The following is a 16,371-nucleotide window of genomic DNA, read 5'->3' as shown; positions in this document are numbered from 1 at the left end:
TCCAAAATTCTTTGATGGCTTAGAATATTGACATCTGAAGCCAAATTTAAAATGCTTTGCTTACAAATCATCAAAAACGTAACAAAGAAAAAACATAGTGCTTAACTCTGAGTAGTAAATCTTTCCCAGGTTTCTCCTATCGCTGTGGTTCATTGTGTATAAGCTGTGTGAGTCTGCCCCCAAGTGTTGTAACTACACTACAGCCGGCTAAATCACAGTTGTAGCGGACCCTGCATTCAAGTTCTGCTCATAAAATAGTTTTAAATGGAAACAATTATAACTATAAGTGATAGCGATGATTGCCAGTGTCCGTGTGTTTAAGTGTTTGTGGTCTGAAGTAGTTGTAGTAGCTCTTAAATCCTAAAACTCCCCATTTACTCTTATCAGCACTTTGTCTGGTCCTTCATCCTCGGAGTTCCGAGCGCATTTGAATGCAGCATTTCTTTCTCTTCTTTATTTTTCTTTCTTTAAACATAATAAAATACAATCATACTACATATACACATGTTATACTGCAATAACAAAGCCGTGTGAGTGTTTTTAATTAAAGTACGATAAAAATAGAATTTGTATTATTATTTACATCAACGCGCGTTCACGTACGCGAGATCCGCGTTCACGTGTCGCCCATCAAACTGTCTCAACTTGAGTGAAGAACTTCGAGATCACTTTGTCGGTGTAATATCCGCCTAAACACGGATACATTAACCTGACAACTCGAAGGTAATGTTGTTTTTCTTTCTTCAAACAAAGTCAGACAAGCCTAAATGTATTTACACTTATTTTATTCACCTTTAACGTTTATTAAGGAAGTAGATTTAGTCGGACGTATACTTAGTTTCTGTAAACTTCAAAAGTGGACTAACATTAGGTTGCATATATATCTTATTTGTTACCTGTATGCCATAACATTATGTCCAATATTACTTCTTCTGCAATTACGTAACAACTTCCAATTATAACAGTAAAATATGATACAAAAAAACAAAACATCAATTAGATGTGTGTAGAGAATCTTTAGTGTGTTAAAGTATTTAAGACTCTACAGGAAGTATTTCTCTTTAAAAGTATGTTGTCGTAATACTGTTTCATAAGGATTTTAGTGTATTTGTACGACATGAAGTACTGCTGTGTGTTTCATTATGGGGAAATGAAGCTTCGTGTTGAAAATAACTTCCTTTTTGAGACTTCAGCAAATGGAAGTCAGAGCTTGTTGTTGCACATTAGTTTGTGCAGTGATAAATAGAGATTTTTCTGTCAGTGCATATATAACAGTTGTGAATACATGATCATTAATAAGAGTTATATACTGTCTTCATTGTGGCTCATTGTGTTTTACTTCCCCAGATGTGGAAGTCAGCCGTGGGCCACGATGTGACCATGAAGGTGGCTGCAGAGGGGGACGACTGGGAGACGGACCCTGACTTTGAGGTACTGTATACTTCCTGGAGATGTGTATCACGGTGAGGGAAAAGATGTCTGCGTCAGTCAAAGCATCTCTAAATGTGTGTTTCAGAATGACATATCGGAGCAGGAGCAGAGGTGGGGAGCAAAGACCATCGAGGGTTCAGGGCGAGCAGAGCACATCAGGTAAGAGATGCATTATTTCTGTTTCTGAAAACAAACGATTCTTTAGATGATGCAGAGAAATGCAGACTGGGTGCCGTGTAGCAACAGGAAGAGGAAGTGAGAGCAGAGAGCACAAGCTGTCAGACAGCAAGTCTCTCCTAATATGGGTAATATGATGACACTTTGACATCGTTCCAGGCAGTGGTGCTGAATGTAAGAATAGGACTTAGAGATTGATCACAGATTTAGGTAAAACTTCCTGGAAAGTCAACAAACACTTATAAATGTGTGAGTAAAGTCATGACTGTGACACTTTGAAATGCTTCTCTGTCTGAGAGAAAGCGTGATGTAAACACACTGTTTACTTACGAGTCTATAAGTTGCTACCTGCTAGGTTGTGAAGAATCCCTTCAGCTGGTGTTTATCCTCCTCCAGCAGGACACTTCATTTGTAACTAATTTATAGTTATTAAGTTCTTCAGGAAGACACTTTGGACCACTAACCATCTGGGACAACCTGAAGGGGAACAACTTATTAACTTTTACAACTCTTGGCTTGGTGCATTATTTGGTAGCGTAAAACCTTCAATCATCTATTAATATATTTCCAACATTTACAATTGCACGACTAACAAATAGAAAGGATAAACACCACTGGAGGGATTCCTCACAGCACGTCTATAAATCATAAGTAAATTATTTATTTTTCGCCTTTAAAAAACGTCCTATTTTCTTTGTGCAAATGGCACATATTACTATCATTGTGTGTACTGTTGTGCATCTCTGTGTCAGTGTGTTTGACCCTTGCGTGACCTGCCAGTATTGCAGAGCTCAGAAACAAAGTCACGATGGAGCACGAGCAGGGCAAGCAGCAGGATCAGACTCCCAAAGCGTCATACGGATATGGAGGGAAGTTTGGAGTCGAAAAAGACCGAATGGACAAGGTACAAGATACTCAAAACATGGTTAAAAGCTCCTCTTATTTACTGCCCTCGCTCACATAAACCGTCTGCTGTGGGCTGGATCTCTTCATGAATGTAACTCTTCTCTCCAGGTAGCGTTGGGGAACGACTATGTGGCGCAAGTCGAGCAGCACTCCTCCCAGAAAGACGCAGCACGAGGGTTCGGAGGGAAATTTGGTGTTCAGAAAGACCGCGTAGACAAGGTGAGAAGACGAGTAGAGCCCCCCCTCTTCTCAAAGAGAGTTATTATTTCACCTTCACTAAATGATGTACGTGCAGAGTTTGACACTAGAAGACGTTTCTCTGTGCTCACCTTAAATCGCAGTTAAAAAACGGGTAACTACCAGCATGATTTTGTGACATTACAACTAGTTTTAGAGCCCATGATAGTCCAGAATGAAACTAAGTGGAAAATGAGACACAAATAATTATTCAAAGCAAAGTCTTTTAAAAAAAAACTTTTGCAAGCGATCCTTAAAGCAATGTATGAACCTTAAATACCATCTCTGTGCTGTCTGTGCAGTCAGCCATGGGCTATGAATACAAAGGAGAGGTGCAGCAACATGCATCTCAGAAAGGTAAGCCGTCTGTCCACCTTCTCAATTACTGTACAACACTTTCCTTTTTAGAAGGTGCTACGCAACATAATTTCTCTTCCCATCCGCGTGTGTTTAGATTACTCAAAGGGATTTGGAGGAAAGTACGGTGTGGAGAAAGAAAAAGTGGACAAGGCTGCGTTGGGATACGACTATAAAGGCCAGACAGAGAAGCACCAGTCACAAAAAGGTGAGCTTAAGTTGTAGCAATTGTCTGTTTTCACACTGTTTGCTTGACATTCGCTTTATTTAGCGTCTTATTTTCACCAGACTACGCCAAGGGATTTGGAGGAAAGTACGGGGTGGAGACGGAGAAGGTGGACAAATCAGCTTTGGGTTACGACTATAAAGGAGAAACAGAGAAGCACCAGTCACAAAAAGGTACGTTTAAGTTGTAGCATTGACAGTTTTGACACGTTTTGGCCTGACATTGGATTAATCTTTGTTCGTTTCACGTTCAGATTATTCAAAGGGATTTGGAGGGAAATTTGGTGTTGAGAAGGAGAAAGTGGATAAAGCTGCTTTGGGCTATGATTATAAGAGCAAGACGGAGAAACACCAGTCACAGACAGGTGAGGAGACACACGTGTATATCTTAAAATATACTGACAGTATTATATAGTTATCGTACATCAGACTGATCAGATTGATCTCTGTTTAGATTATTCTGCAGGTTTTGGAGGTCGGTATGGAGTCCAGGCAGACCGCATGGACAAGGTCAGAATTACAGCTGCAATTATTCATTATTTTTTATTCATCTGGAGGTTTTGTAGGTAAACTCCGTAGGCCTTTTTAAAATTTGAATGGGTTTCATATCAAATCAGATATGGAGCCTTTTGGCATGAATGTTGATGATAATTGCCTATCTTGACCTTTTGAAACAAGCACATGCTCCTCTCTGTTGCTCTCTTTCAGAGTGCAGCTGGCTTCTCTGACATGGACTCCCCTACCTCTGCGTATGAAAAGACAAAACCAGTAGAGGCCTGTAAGTTCTGTTTTTGTTTCGCTCACCACAATCAACTGCGCCATCTGTCTTGTAAAGCCACCGGTGCTGACGTGTTCCCATGTTCAAATGATCGGAAGCGGGGGCCGAGGTCATCGCTAATGCACCGTATTCATAACCATCTCTCTGTGTCGTGCAGCAAGTGCAGGTGCAGGAAAGATGAAGGCACGTTTCGAGAACATGGCCAAAGCTTCAGGTGAAGAGAACAAGAAGAAAGTGGAAGAAGAGAGAGCGAGGAGACAAGCCAGAGAGAGCAGAGAGCGAGAGGTGGCCAAACGCAGACAAGAGGTAACACATGCTGAAAACACGTAAAGAGGTCATAATATTAAGTGACGGTCAATATGCATGTTAATGATCCTGTGTTTCCTGTAGGAGGAGAGCAGGAGAGAGGAGGAAATGTGCCCACCACCTGTTCCAGATGAGGCTGCAGATGAGGCTGCAGATGAGGCCCCAGATGAGGATGCAGATGAGGCCCCAGATGTGGACTATGACATGCCGCCACCTGAAATCCACCACCACATGCCAGAGATACAAGAAATACCTGAACCAGAACCAGAACCAGAACCAGAGGTAAGACACACATTCATTTGTCCATTTAAACGTCAATAAGGCTGGCAATATTCTATATTTTTGTTTTTGTCAACAAATTCGATGACAGTCAACCAATATCTGAAAACATAGAAATAGAAATAAGAACAAAACAAACAGAGGTTACAAGAGAGAGAAATAAGACAGAGTAGATAATCTCTCCCCATCACACTGTCAGTTCCCTGTTTATCTTCATCATCGTCATCCAGCCAGATTTTAATATCTGGGTCAGTTTTCTTCCAGTATTAGTGAGACTTTCTCTTAAAATTAGTTTATTTGTTATGGACTATTTTCAGCTGCGTAGTGAGTATTTATAGTGTGTATTAATGTTATTTGTTTTGTATAAAAATAGAAAATACTGGAAAGATGGCTACCATCTTTCTTAAGAAAACAAGGTGCATTTAGGGAAACAGGTTATTCTTTTACTGTGCAGTAGACAGAATCAGTTTTCACCCAGATGGTTAGAAGAGCCTTTGAAGGTTCTGGAAAAAACAGCCACTCGAACGTAATGGATGAACATGAAACTGGGGCTACGTCTTATGCTGAAGATGTTCTGTGATGTTTCCAGGAGGAACCAATTTACGACGAGCCCCCGGATCTGCCTCCGCGTTCCGACGATTTCCTCGACCTGGGTGCTCCTCCGCTGCACAGCGGGTCAGCAGCTGAAGAGGAGGATGAAGGAGAGTACGAGGAAGTTGCTGACCCGCCTCTTCCTCCGCCGACAGGTCTGCGTCAGCTGTCAGTTACACGTCGAACCTTTTGCATACGAAACACTCGCTCATTTCAATGTTGTATTTTACAGCTGACGACAACGACTATGAAGACCTGTGCAATGGCACCCAGGCAATAGCAATTTATGACTATGAAGGAGGTAAGACACCTTTAGAGTTCTTCATTTTTTGACATTTAATAATCATCCCTCAACATTTGTGATGACAAATCCCCCCCCCCCCCCCCCTTTCCCCACCCAGAGGCTGAAGATGAGATCTCCTTCAACCCGGATGACGTCATCACCAACATAGAGATGATTGACGAGGGCTGGTGGAAGGGACAGTGTCACGGATGCTTTGGCCTTTTCCCGTCTGCTTATGTTCAGCTGATGGAGTGAGCGACGGGCTCAGGGAGGTTGTGCACAAGCTTCACTTAGGCCATCGTGTTTCTCAGGTTGTCCAGCAGAGGAAATTAATTTTAGCACTGTATTTATAGAATAAATCACAGAAAATAGCTTCTGATCAGCCGACTTCTAGTTTTATTGTGTAATATCTCACGTAGGGTCTGTGGCAATGAGCATCTGACGGTATGACCGTATTAGTGACAAGGAGTTACATTTTTTATCTGCAATGAACTGATTGGATTGAATAAAATGTTCTAATGGAAAGCTTCTTCATCTTATCAAGCCCCTTTAATTGATAAACTTCTCATTAGTGACAATTTACAGTAACTTCAGGGCTATTCACACATTAATTCATAATTTTGAATACATCTTCTATATGATTATACTCGCAGAGAAATGGGAAAAATATTCCAATTAATCCAAAGAATCTTAGTTACAACAAAGTGAGGGGAGAAAATAATGCAATGATGCAACAAACCATTTGCAGTCTCAACCTCTACGCCTCAAGGCTGCACCAGTAATATTGATTTTAAACTTGTCACTCAGTCTTTATACAATAGTAAACAAAACCAGCCATAGATCTGTAGATGATTCTTTATCAGAGTATTAAAAAAAACAACTTACATTGTAATAGAGAATATGACAATCACCTGCATTGCTATGATGAATTAAGACGAGCTAAAGGATATTTTGCACAAGTCTTAGTGTCTTAAAACTTGTCCGAACACGAAAATAAACCTGCTGTTCCATAAGAACAAACATTTTCCTGCAGTGAATTATTTTATAATATCAGACTCAATGCACAACCATGAATCTGAGCAGAATGAGATTCAACAGCAGAAATTCCACAGTTGTCATGTACAAAAGAATACATGAAATTATTTGCTTTTCCTGCGTCAAAAGTCTTTAAGGCGAAGCAAAGGTCTTTGGTTTTCCTCTGGTTCACCAGGCGATACCCTTCTTCTTCTTGCCCTGGGTACCTTTCTTTGCCATCCGTTTGCCCTTCAGTTTCTTGGCCTGCCGTTGATTCATCCACCCAGGGTACTGACCATTTTCATCCAACAGAGTTTTCTTGTTGCGCTTGCTGTCCATGTCCATCTTCCCATCTGTGACACGAAAGACGATAAACAAACAGGTTTCCCAAAAGCAAACGCACCAACAGAAGAAAGAAAGTGAAGTCTGTCTAATGCTGTGTGTATGATGTAAACCCAGGTTAATACCAAACATTATCACAATCTGTGGCTAAAACACAAATCTACAGAAACCAGTTAAAAATGACCTTTTAGTACGAACACTTTGAAACACAACTGGAACAATACACAACGATATCAGCTGTCTCTCACTCACCGTCCCCCATTGCCTTCTCCTTGATCTCCTCAGCTGACACCACAGTGGCGATCTCCTGCATGTCAGTCATGACAACTTCTCCTTTCTTATCCAGACTCAGAGCTTGTTTCAGACGGGCCAGCTCCTTTGGAGCATATTTCTTCCTCTTCTCGGCACGCATCTTCCTCTTCCATTTGCTCCGGAGGCTTTTTGCCATTTTAGGGAGGATCTGAAGAAAACAACAACACACCAATCTGGTTTAAACATTCTTATCCAATTCTTTCCCTAGACAGGAAGCAGCTCTCTGAGGGCCAACACGTCACAAGTATGAATACATTATGTTTCAGCTTCAGGAAAGTTTTCTATAAACCATGTTTATGAACTATTTATTAAGACACTATCAAAATAATACTCCTAAAAAGAGCAATTTTAGAGGAATGGTATGAGAAAATACAGCTCACAGGACATTTATAGTAAGATAATTATGAAGGATGGTATTAAACGTGAGAAGTGACACAGTTATCTGTTCACAGTCAAGATAGCAGTACAAGTTATTGCTTGATAGAAGTAGGTATTAACATAAAATAGGCTTCTAAAAGAGCTGGCTTTGGCCTTTAACACTATTCACATGACGTAAGATCACAGTTATAACATACGTGTCCACATATCAACCAGAATAATAACGCTAACACTATACATTGTCGCTAATTCGTGATAGTGACTAATTATTAGTTAATAGCTACGGCTATACACGTTACGGATACAAACCGTTTGCTAGCTTGTTAGCTATCAAAAGCTAAAGCAGCTCAAGTACGCACTTCAAAGCTAGCTAATACCGCATAATAAATCAATAAAGTGTATTAGCATTGTTCCATATGTTAACAGTAAACGGTAACTTACAGAAAAACTAGTTTAGCTGCTTAAATGTCCTCCGTAGACAGGCTAACACACACTCCGCTGCGTGCACGTGTTTACAAGTAAGAGAAGAAAAAAACCGATGACGCGTGTTTAAAGAAACAGCAACGTGATTGGCTGCTTCAGTCAATCTGAAGATCCTAACGTCTGATTGGCTGGTGATCTCGAACCCGGAAGGTCGAAGGATTATGGAATGTAAACAGGTTTATTTGACACCCAGGTATAAACTAAGCTGCTCAAAGTAAAGCAGTGTCTTTTAGCGCTGTAAAATATTTTATTTTTTATTTTTTTTATTGGTCTCTAATTTGACAGATAGTCATGAGCAACTGTTCAACCAGCATGGCTCCTGCTCGCAGCTTCGGAACAGTTTGCAGCCCGCAGCTCACTTCTTCTTTAACACAGATGTGCAGCATGTTGGACACCGCTGCAGAGCAAATGATGGTCCACAAAGACTTCCAGGCAGCTTTTGAAACATGCGACAGAGGCCTGGAGAGTCTCGCCAACATGGAGCAAGAGGACAGCAGGTGAAAGTCTAAAATGCACCTTGAATCGGTTGAATGTGCCTCCCTCCCTGGCTTCCTGGTAATGTCACTGTGTGTGTGTGTGTGTGTGTGTGTGTGTGTGTGTTTCTGTGTTTTGTCTCCCCAGATGTGGAGATTTTAAGGCTGGTTTCTGCATCTTAGGGATTCAAGCACTGGCTGAGCTGAATCAGTGGCACGGTGTCTTCTCCTGGGTCCTTCAGCAGTACGAGCACCAGGAGACAATACCGGCTAAAATAATGCAGATGTGGTGAGTAGAGATGAAGCTTTTAGATCAACAGAAAATTATTCTTTGATTCCATCTTCTTAAATGTGAGATGTGGCAAATTTTCTCTGTTTTATATAATTTTTTATAACAAAAACAAGCGGATATTCTCATTTTTTAATTAATTTGATGATTGACTAATGAATTTACGACTGATCTTTTCAGCTCAATACAATATAATTTCTCTCTCGTGGCAGCATACTTCTTTACTCCAAGGTGGGAGAGCCAGCCTCGATGCAGGAGGCCACCAGAGTTTGGTTGCACTGCCCATCCAACAGCAGAGTAACGGGGTTCAGGACGGTGGCAGAGCTGTACCTCCTGCATGTCCTCGTGCCTCTTGGACACAGAGATGAGGCTGTGGAGCTGATCGTAGGCGAGGTTGGAAGCGCTGCGTTCACAGAAGAACAGAGGCAGACGGCACTGGATGTTGTGGAAGAAAAAGAGCAACAGAATCAAGAACCGCCTCTAAATCCCGGCATCAGTCCAAACTCTGAGATCACTGCACATCCTGTCTCAAATCGAGGTCTTCAGCTCAGTCCTTATGACATGCATTATGCTAATTCATATAAGTGCAAACAATTAATGCCGATTTTCTGATTGTGTTTGCGTTGTACAGGATCTGTAACCCGTAAACTTGAAGCCATGCTGAGGTTTTTGTACAGAAACGTGTTGGTGGCCGGCTCTGGCTCATTCTCTCTCCGGAGAGTCTTCCTAGCAGCCCTCCTTCTCTACATGCTTTTTTTCCGCTTGGATCCAGGTTTGATTAAATCTTTCTTTGCAGCTCAGTTTCATCACAAGGCTTTGTTGAAGTATGAAACATTTTACTGGAAATATATCAGTGTTTAAATAAATAAATCATTTCTTCCTGTTCTTCCCCTGCAGCTCTTCCATCTTCATTCATGTGGATTTCCAAACTTCTCCAACTGCTCAGACAGATGTGGACGGCCATGTTTGCACCGTACTATCAGGCTCTCATCCAGAGGCTGTGAAGGACTAGAAATCACAATATGCTTCGTTCATCATTTTGATTAATATGGTTTAGTCTCTTTTTCAAATTTCATCAAACCTGTGTAAACACCAGTTTAATTACTTATTTTGAATCCAAATAAAGATATTTCTATTAGTGTTTACTGTTTTCTGAGTCAGAAACCACTGACTTTTCATTTTGCCAGAATGCCTTTAAGCCAGGCCCTTGTGAGTAAATTGTACTTATAAATGCGGACGTCTGCTCAATTTGTGTGTGTATATTTAATTTAACAGTACATTGCAACATATTATCAGCTGATAATTACTATAATTATGCGGATTTGAACGGTTGAGATGACAAACTTTTTTATTATAAAACATTAAATAGCCTTTAGACACAAGTGTTATTGGCGACACAACGTGAGATAAAGGAAATATCACGAAATAATGTCGCCGAATTAAATGGTGCTTAGTTTAGATTTGTTTTGTGTTGTCTGTTCATATTCATATTTCACAGGCTGCGCAGTGCGCATGTCAACTTTTAGGTTTCGATTACGTTAAAGTGACGAGAAACTGTAAAAACGAAAGTGATCCTCAAGCTTCAGGTGTGACGGTGATGTTTACACCGAGGCGACAGACTAATACTGTAAAACGAAACGCTTGACACCTCTTTTACCTGAGTAAACTGCTCCATGCTGTGCAGGACGAGTCTCTCTGCGGTCCGGAGACGTTTGTGTTCGTCTCCAGACCTTCAGGTAAAATTAACTTACTGTGTGAAGTGAAGTCTGCCTGGATGTCTGGAAGGATCTGCCGTTTATTCTCATATCTTAGTGTGAGGGACCACTTCTTTGGTAAGTGGACCACTGATTGAAAAATGTTTTTTGTTGATAAATGTGATTTAAATGTTACCAAAAGTACCCTGTAATACAATAGCCCTACAATGTACAGTATATTACTACCACTGTTTCTAAAGGCTGTAGTTGTGTTGGACTGCATTGTGTTGGTGGCTGTAATATATTTGCTTCTGTACAGTATGTAAATAAGGTGAAAAATGAATTAACGTAAAACCTTAACCGAGTAACACAGAAAACAAAAGAAGTAGTTGAGTGTTTTATATTGCTCTGGTGCCACATTATAAAGTAACTTCTACCCCTCCAGTAGAGAAAACGTAATGCAGTGCCATACAGGCTGCCCTAAATGCTGGAAAACTTAATGTGCAGCTGGTGCCCTTTTTATTTTTTCGCCCCTGCCCCTCAGACAACCTGAGTCGGCCACTGCAGGCTGGTTTTAAAGGGAGGAAAAGTTCAAATATTCCACTGTTTTTCGCAAATGTTCAGGGTGTAAAAAAATAAAAGTGTTTACTCTTTGAAGCTCCTTTGGGAATCCCTGAGGGTCTCTAGGCCCCGTCAGGTTTTTGCACTGTAGGTCTAGCGACCCCACACAGTCATCTGTTAAAACATTATGGCTAAATTAAGATCTCCATGGGCCCCACCGCAACCTGTAACAATGCAGATACATACACACAGTGTGTGGTTTCTTCAGTGAATGTCCTACTATTACTGCATTTCATACAATTATTTTTCTCTTCACAACCAATAAATCCCTCACGTGTGCAGCGATGGCATAGAAAACAAAATACTGACCTTGGATCTGTGTAAAATAAACATCTCCTGTACATTGGGCCTTAAATCAACAAACCAAATACGTCTTTCTCGCTCTGTCTTCTATCAAATGATTGATTTGTTTATTTGAATTCAATATAGAGAGGTAGGTGTTCTGTGCGGCTATATTTACCTTCAGCATCAGGACGTTACTGTTACATTTTATTTTCACACATGTGAATGCCCGCTGGCACTCTGGGCCTCTACGGTAGGTGGGCCGCGGATAACGTGCTTGGTTCAAGTTTTCACAAACAGGATTATTTTAACATTTCTGATGGTTTGTCACAGGAATGAGAGGCCTCTCCAACTACAATCTGTCCTGCTGCGTGAACACTTTACTCCAGACTTTCTCTGCTACCTGGGAAATAGGAGACCTACTAGACAAGTAAGAAAATCAAGCTGAAATTGGGCTATGAACACACTGAGATGACAAAAAGGGGACAAGCTTATTTACTAACACATAACACAAATGAAATTAGGACTTACATTTTGAGCTCCCCCATGAATTCTGTAGTTGGTTCAGACCAATTACCACACCTGTTGTATAAAGGTAAGTTAAAACTATACACTCTTTGTCTTGTTGGAGGATTGCCACATCAGGACACAGCTTAGTAACATGACAGAACCTAAAGCAGGAAGAACTTTTTACTAATAACACATTAAGTCTGGTTAATGTTTATATAACAGTGTGTCATGGATTAACTTGTAAATTATTACCATGAACATCAGTAACAGGGCAATACTACTATTTTTTCATCGGAGGGATAGATAACTGGTTGTTCTGTGTTCTCAACTGTATATCAACAGTACAATAAAGAATGTACTGTAATACTTCACGATATATATACAGACTTATAAAATGACAGCAGCCTTGAGAAGTAAAGAGGGGAGTGCACATGTGTCAATCTGAATCCAAGGCTGCTTTTCTCAGGTGCTAAAATTAATTAAGGTTTATGAATTGCACAAGGTGGGAAGCAGCTGGTGTGAGAGCGGGCGGTCGTAACGTCCCCCTGCAGCTAAAGAGAGTTCTCACGGCCATGAAGAGCGACCGTCCTCACCCGGCTCCTCATCGGGACTTCCTCCACTCTCTGGATAGCAACTGCGTTCGACGTAAGGACAAAACAAGCTTGCAAAATGTTTAATACCGTTGTGTATCTTATAAATTTTGACAATGTTTTGCAGTTTATACGCAGCATGATGCTGATGAGGTGTTCCTCGCTATCTTGAACTTGATGCAACTGCAGATGGATGACAAACCTCTGGTTGGTCTTTAATCGTGAATATTCGTTATTTTTCCACCTGTATGTGCATCATCCATAATGTGATTGCATTTGTTTTCTCTGCCAGGCTCTTCAAATCCAGAATCTGTTCAAGATTTCTGTGGAGACGTACGTGGAGTGTTTAGACTGTACCGCCGTCCAGACTCTGACCAGCTACATGCTCAGCCTGCCTCTGCACGTAAAGGAAGATCACGATTCTCTGGTGCCGTTTCTTTTTTCTTTAGATGTGGATTGTTTTTATGAAATATTTAAACTTTTTGGGAAATATATCATTATATAATTGTCTGTTTAACCAAAATTAGATGAGAAGATCAACACCACTCTAGTGTCTGTACGTAAACTTTGAAGCTACAGCTTTCAGCCGCTTAGCTTAGCATAAGTACTGGAAACAGAGGGAAACACATTTTGCAAAATCCACTTTTCAGCACCTCTTATGCAGACTAATCAAATGTCTTATTTAATTCATACAAACACGGAAGAGAAAAACTAACAATTTGTGGTTTTACAGGAACGACAAGACTACACGAAGAAATTGTCCTGCACATAACTGCACACAATGTTTGACTGTTTTTGTACAGATCAAACACAAGATACAACACGTTAAATTGTGAGATTTTGAGGTGCTTGTAGGTGATTTTTAAAATTTGTTCCCAGTACTTGTATGCAAAGCATATAGGGGGGTTATGCACTAGATTATTTGTCGGCCAGGGGCAGTTTCTAAGAAATAGCCCAGAATATAACCCATAACCTAATGATCTGTCAATTATTGAGCATCAGGGGTGCGTGAGAGTGGTCTCAATCTTTAACTCTCGTCAAGAAAGCAAATAGACTAATTTCTCAATATGTCAAACTATTACTGTTTCCCTTCCTGAAGTCAAACTAAAACGTATTATTTACATGAACTTTTTCAGGAAGGCTGCATGAGCTCCTTCTTTCAGCATCAGGAGCTAAGGGGCATAAATTGCTGCTTTTGTGCAACATGTGAGAAGAAGACTTCATCTAAACAGGTGAGGTTCGAGTTAAATGCTTCCCAGAAAGTATGAACCACCACAGTGGAAACATCTTTTTTTCTTTCTCAGGCTGTCAAACTGCTCTCCCTGCCTCCTATCTTGTGCGTGCACCTGAAACGGTTTCGGAATGACGGTGGTTACACCCGAAAACTTGATTGCAGGGTTACCTTTCCCGAAACCTTTGACTTCGCTGAAACCCTCAAAGAAGCGTTCTCGTCAGACTTTGCTGAGGTACTTGAAATGAAAATGATTATAATAATATCTACACATTATATCTTTTGTCATCCACAACTTTATTTGTTCTTCCAGAATGACTGCAGGTACACATTGCATGCAGTGGTAGTGCACTCTGGATCTGCAACGTGTGGTCACTATACTGCCTACGTTCGTGACAGGGTGAACCAGCGCTGGTACTATGCCGACGACAGCCACGTAGGACAGGTACGTCCAATCTGACAAAATCTGTCTCACTTGAATGCAATTGATTTCTGGCTTGTACTTGTTAAATATTATAAAAAATATATATTTGTCAACACTTTATATTAAAACCTCAATGTATAGTTAGACATGAAAGCTCTCATGTAGATTTTAAATAAATACAGTATATCTTTAAGGTTCAGTGTGTAGGATCTGGCGGCATCTAGTGGCGAGGTTGTGATTGCTCCCTAAAACCATTAAGGAAAAATTGTTTTAAATCTCCACTTGTTCAAGAGGGATTTTTGTATAACTATAATACAGCTTTCTGCAAATGTGTGATTCATTTGGTCTCTGATTTCCAACACATAGGTCTCCTGGGCAGATGTGAAGAGCACATATGGAGGACATAGAAGGTAATTGCTCAACATAAGTTTTTCATGTCTTGCTCTTCTTATGGGAAGAGTCTTAGCTATAGATGAGAAGATTAATACCGCTCTTATATTTGAATGGTAAACATGACGCTGCAAACAGATAGTCTGGCTCTGTCTTTATGCTAAGCTATGTTAGCTAAATTCGATGAGTTCTTCCTGCTCCCTGGCTTAGCGTGACCGTGGAGTGCCTCAGGGTTCTGTCCTGGTTCACCTGTTGTTACACAACTATACTCTTATTTAGTCACACCTTTTGAGAGTGATCCTCTCATCAATCTTGGCAAGAAGGAAGATATGTAAAAGCATGCTCTGAACTATATTTCTGAGCATATTACAGAGAGGACCTTTTCTTCTCACATTAACAATTCGAGTTCTGTGTTCAGCCTCATCTATACAATTGCTTCACTTTCAAAAATTTAGAATACAGCAACGATTGTCTGCAGCAAAAAGTAACAAAAAAACCTGACTTCCATTTTAGCCTGCTTAAACCGGCCTCCAGTTGCTTTCAGAGTTTTTCAAATTTGTATTAATAACATTTAAAGCCTTACATTCTTGACTCCCGCTGCCATCAAGCAGCTTTTATCTTTTTACTTGCGTAAACGGCTTCAGATCTTTAGACAAAGCCTTATTGTTTTTTCCTCATTGAAGATTAAAGACTAAAGGGCTTTTAAACTTTTTAAACTCATAAACAGAGGACATCCGTCTAGTCTGTCAGGTTGTCTTGTCTTTCAGCAGCTTTTAACAAATGTTTGTTTGTTTTTGTTTATTGCACTGAAATGTGTTCCTTTCATACATTTTCTGCCTTAACTCGTAGAAGCATAACTTTGCTTTGTACATTTCAATCTGCAAACCATTTATTGCTGTTATTTCTACAGACACACAGCATACATGTTAATGTACAGAAGAGGTTCGAAAGAGAAAGGACAACAGCCTGAACTCTCTGGCTGAGTGGATGGACGCAGATGATTTATAACCGAGGTTGTGGTGCAATATTATATCTATAGGAATTTATAGGAACATAAACATTTATTTGCTTAATTTACTGTATTTTTAAAATTGTATTGTACATGGTGTGTGGTCGTATATTTAATGATTTTTCCGAGCTCATTCAGATTGTACTTCAGCACAGTAATGTCTGACAAACACCAACAGGTGGCGACAAAGACTCAACACACTGATGGGTTTTCCAACCTCAGACCACACACACACTGAACACACTCAGTGGGGGGGGGGCATGGTTTGAGAAGAATGCTTAGCTTAGATATTCACTGTTTGGGGGGAAATACCTGCTATTGGACGACACTAATTTCTTTTCTCATTTGGGCTGCCAAAAACAACAAAAATAAAAATCTCTTATCTTATGTATTGCTTTTTTTTCACTACCTGCAGACCCTTTAATATGAGGTACAAAACCTGATTTGGAATGACGCACCTTAAAGTTTATTACTCTTATTGATGCATCAACACCAGCACATCTCCACCTGTGTTCAAAATGAATGCGCTCTAACGCGCACAAAATGAAAAGCCTGTTCTGTATGTAAAAAGAGGTTAAATGTCACCGTTAAAACCACAGTGCTCAAATGCTTGGAATAGGCTGTCAGCAGAGCCACTGAAGTTCCCATTCGCTTCGCCAAGAGTCGGGGGACCGTGTGAAACGGTGCCGATGTGCTGCAGAGCTCTGACAGAATGGAACATGTCTGCACGGTGCCACAGGCAGCAGGCCTCATGCTTAG

The 16,371-nt window shown here is 40.5% G+C and overlaps 4 protein-coding genes across 5 annotated transcripts; 3 read left to right on the top strand and 1 right to left on the bottom strand.

The window, feature by feature from the left end:
* Positions 1-599: 599 nt before the first annotated feature.
* Positions 600-6,099, top strand: hcls1 (hematopoietic cell-specific Lyn substrate 1). The gene is made up of 16 exons (XM_076111561.1): positions 600-723; positions 1,348-1,431; positions 1,517-1,590; positions 2,389-2,512; positions 2,623-2,733; positions 3,054-3,108; positions 3,206-3,316; positions 3,397-3,507; positions 3,588-3,698; positions 3,788-3,843; positions 4,042-4,111; positions 4,269-4,417; positions 4,502-4,699; positions 5,286-5,442; positions 5,520-5,588; positions 5,689-6,099. The coding sequence occupies exons 2-16, from the start codon at positions 1,348-1,350 to the stop codon at positions 5,823-5,825; spliced, it is 1,617 nt and encodes a 538-aa protein (XP_075967676.1). The 5' UTR covers positions 600-723; the 3' UTR covers positions 5,826-6,099.
* A 312-nt stretch (positions 6,100-6,411) lies between these two features.
* Positions 6,412-8,186, bottom strand: llph (LLP homolog, long-term synaptic facilitation factor). Its single transcript, XM_076111564.1, has 3 exons — positions 8,058-8,186; positions 7,179-7,386; positions 6,412-6,937 (listed from the first exon to the last, which is right to left on the bottom strand). The coding sequence occupies exons 2-3, from the start codon at positions 7,372-7,374 to the stop codon at positions 6,774-6,776; spliced, it is 360 nt and encodes a 119-aa protein (XP_075967679.1). The 5' UTR covers positions 7,375-7,386; positions 8,058-8,186; the 3' UTR covers positions 6,412-6,773.
* Positions 8,187-8,243: 57 nt separating this feature from the next.
* pex26 (peroxisomal biogenesis factor 26) lies at positions 8,244-10,011 on the top strand. The gene is made up of 6 exons (XM_076111563.1): positions 8,244-8,292; positions 8,385-8,596; positions 8,721-8,861; positions 9,074-9,399; positions 9,493-9,633; positions 9,759-10,011. Exons 2-6 carry the CDS (start codon positions 8,391-8,393, stop codon positions 9,863-9,865), a joined length of 921 nt encoding a protein of 306 aa, XP_075967678.1. The 5' UTR covers positions 8,244-8,292; positions 8,385-8,390; the 3' UTR covers positions 9,866-10,011.
* A 402-nt stretch (positions 10,012-10,413) lies between these two features.
* On the top strand, positions 10,414-15,999 carry usp18 (ubiquitin specific peptidase 18). 2 transcript variants are annotated; one of them, XM_076111571.1, is made up of 10 exons: positions 10,414-10,597; positions 11,792-11,888; positions 12,471-12,613; positions 12,686-12,765; positions 12,851-12,985; positions 13,695-13,790; positions 13,863-14,024; positions 14,103-14,234; positions 14,580-14,623; positions 15,514-15,999. In XM_076111571.1, the coding sequence occupies exons 2-10, from the start codon at positions 11,794-11,796 to the stop codon at positions 15,584-15,586; spliced, it is 960 nt and encodes a 319-aa protein (XP_075967686.1). In that variant the 5' UTR covers positions 10,414-10,597; positions 11,792-11,793; the 3' UTR covers positions 15,587-15,999. The 2 variants fall into 2 exon arrangements, with proteins under 2 accessions (XP_075967686.1, XP_075967684.1); XM_076111569.1 differs by having other exon boundaries at positions 10,414-10,693.
* Positions 16,000-16,371: the final 372 nt, after the last annotated feature.

The sequence above is a fragment of the Anarhichas minor genome, unplaced genomic scaffold (assembly GCF_050575085.1).
Source record: "Anarhichas minor isolate MPS153535 unplaced genomic scaffold, ASM5057508v1 ptg000045l, whole genome shotgun sequence".
NCBI lineage: Eukaryota > Metazoa > Chordata > Actinopteri > Perciformes > Anarhichadidae > Anarhichas > Anarhichas minor.
The sequence above is the reverse complement of the archived record's forward strand: the minus strand, read 5'-3'. Positions and strand labels throughout refer to the sequence as shown.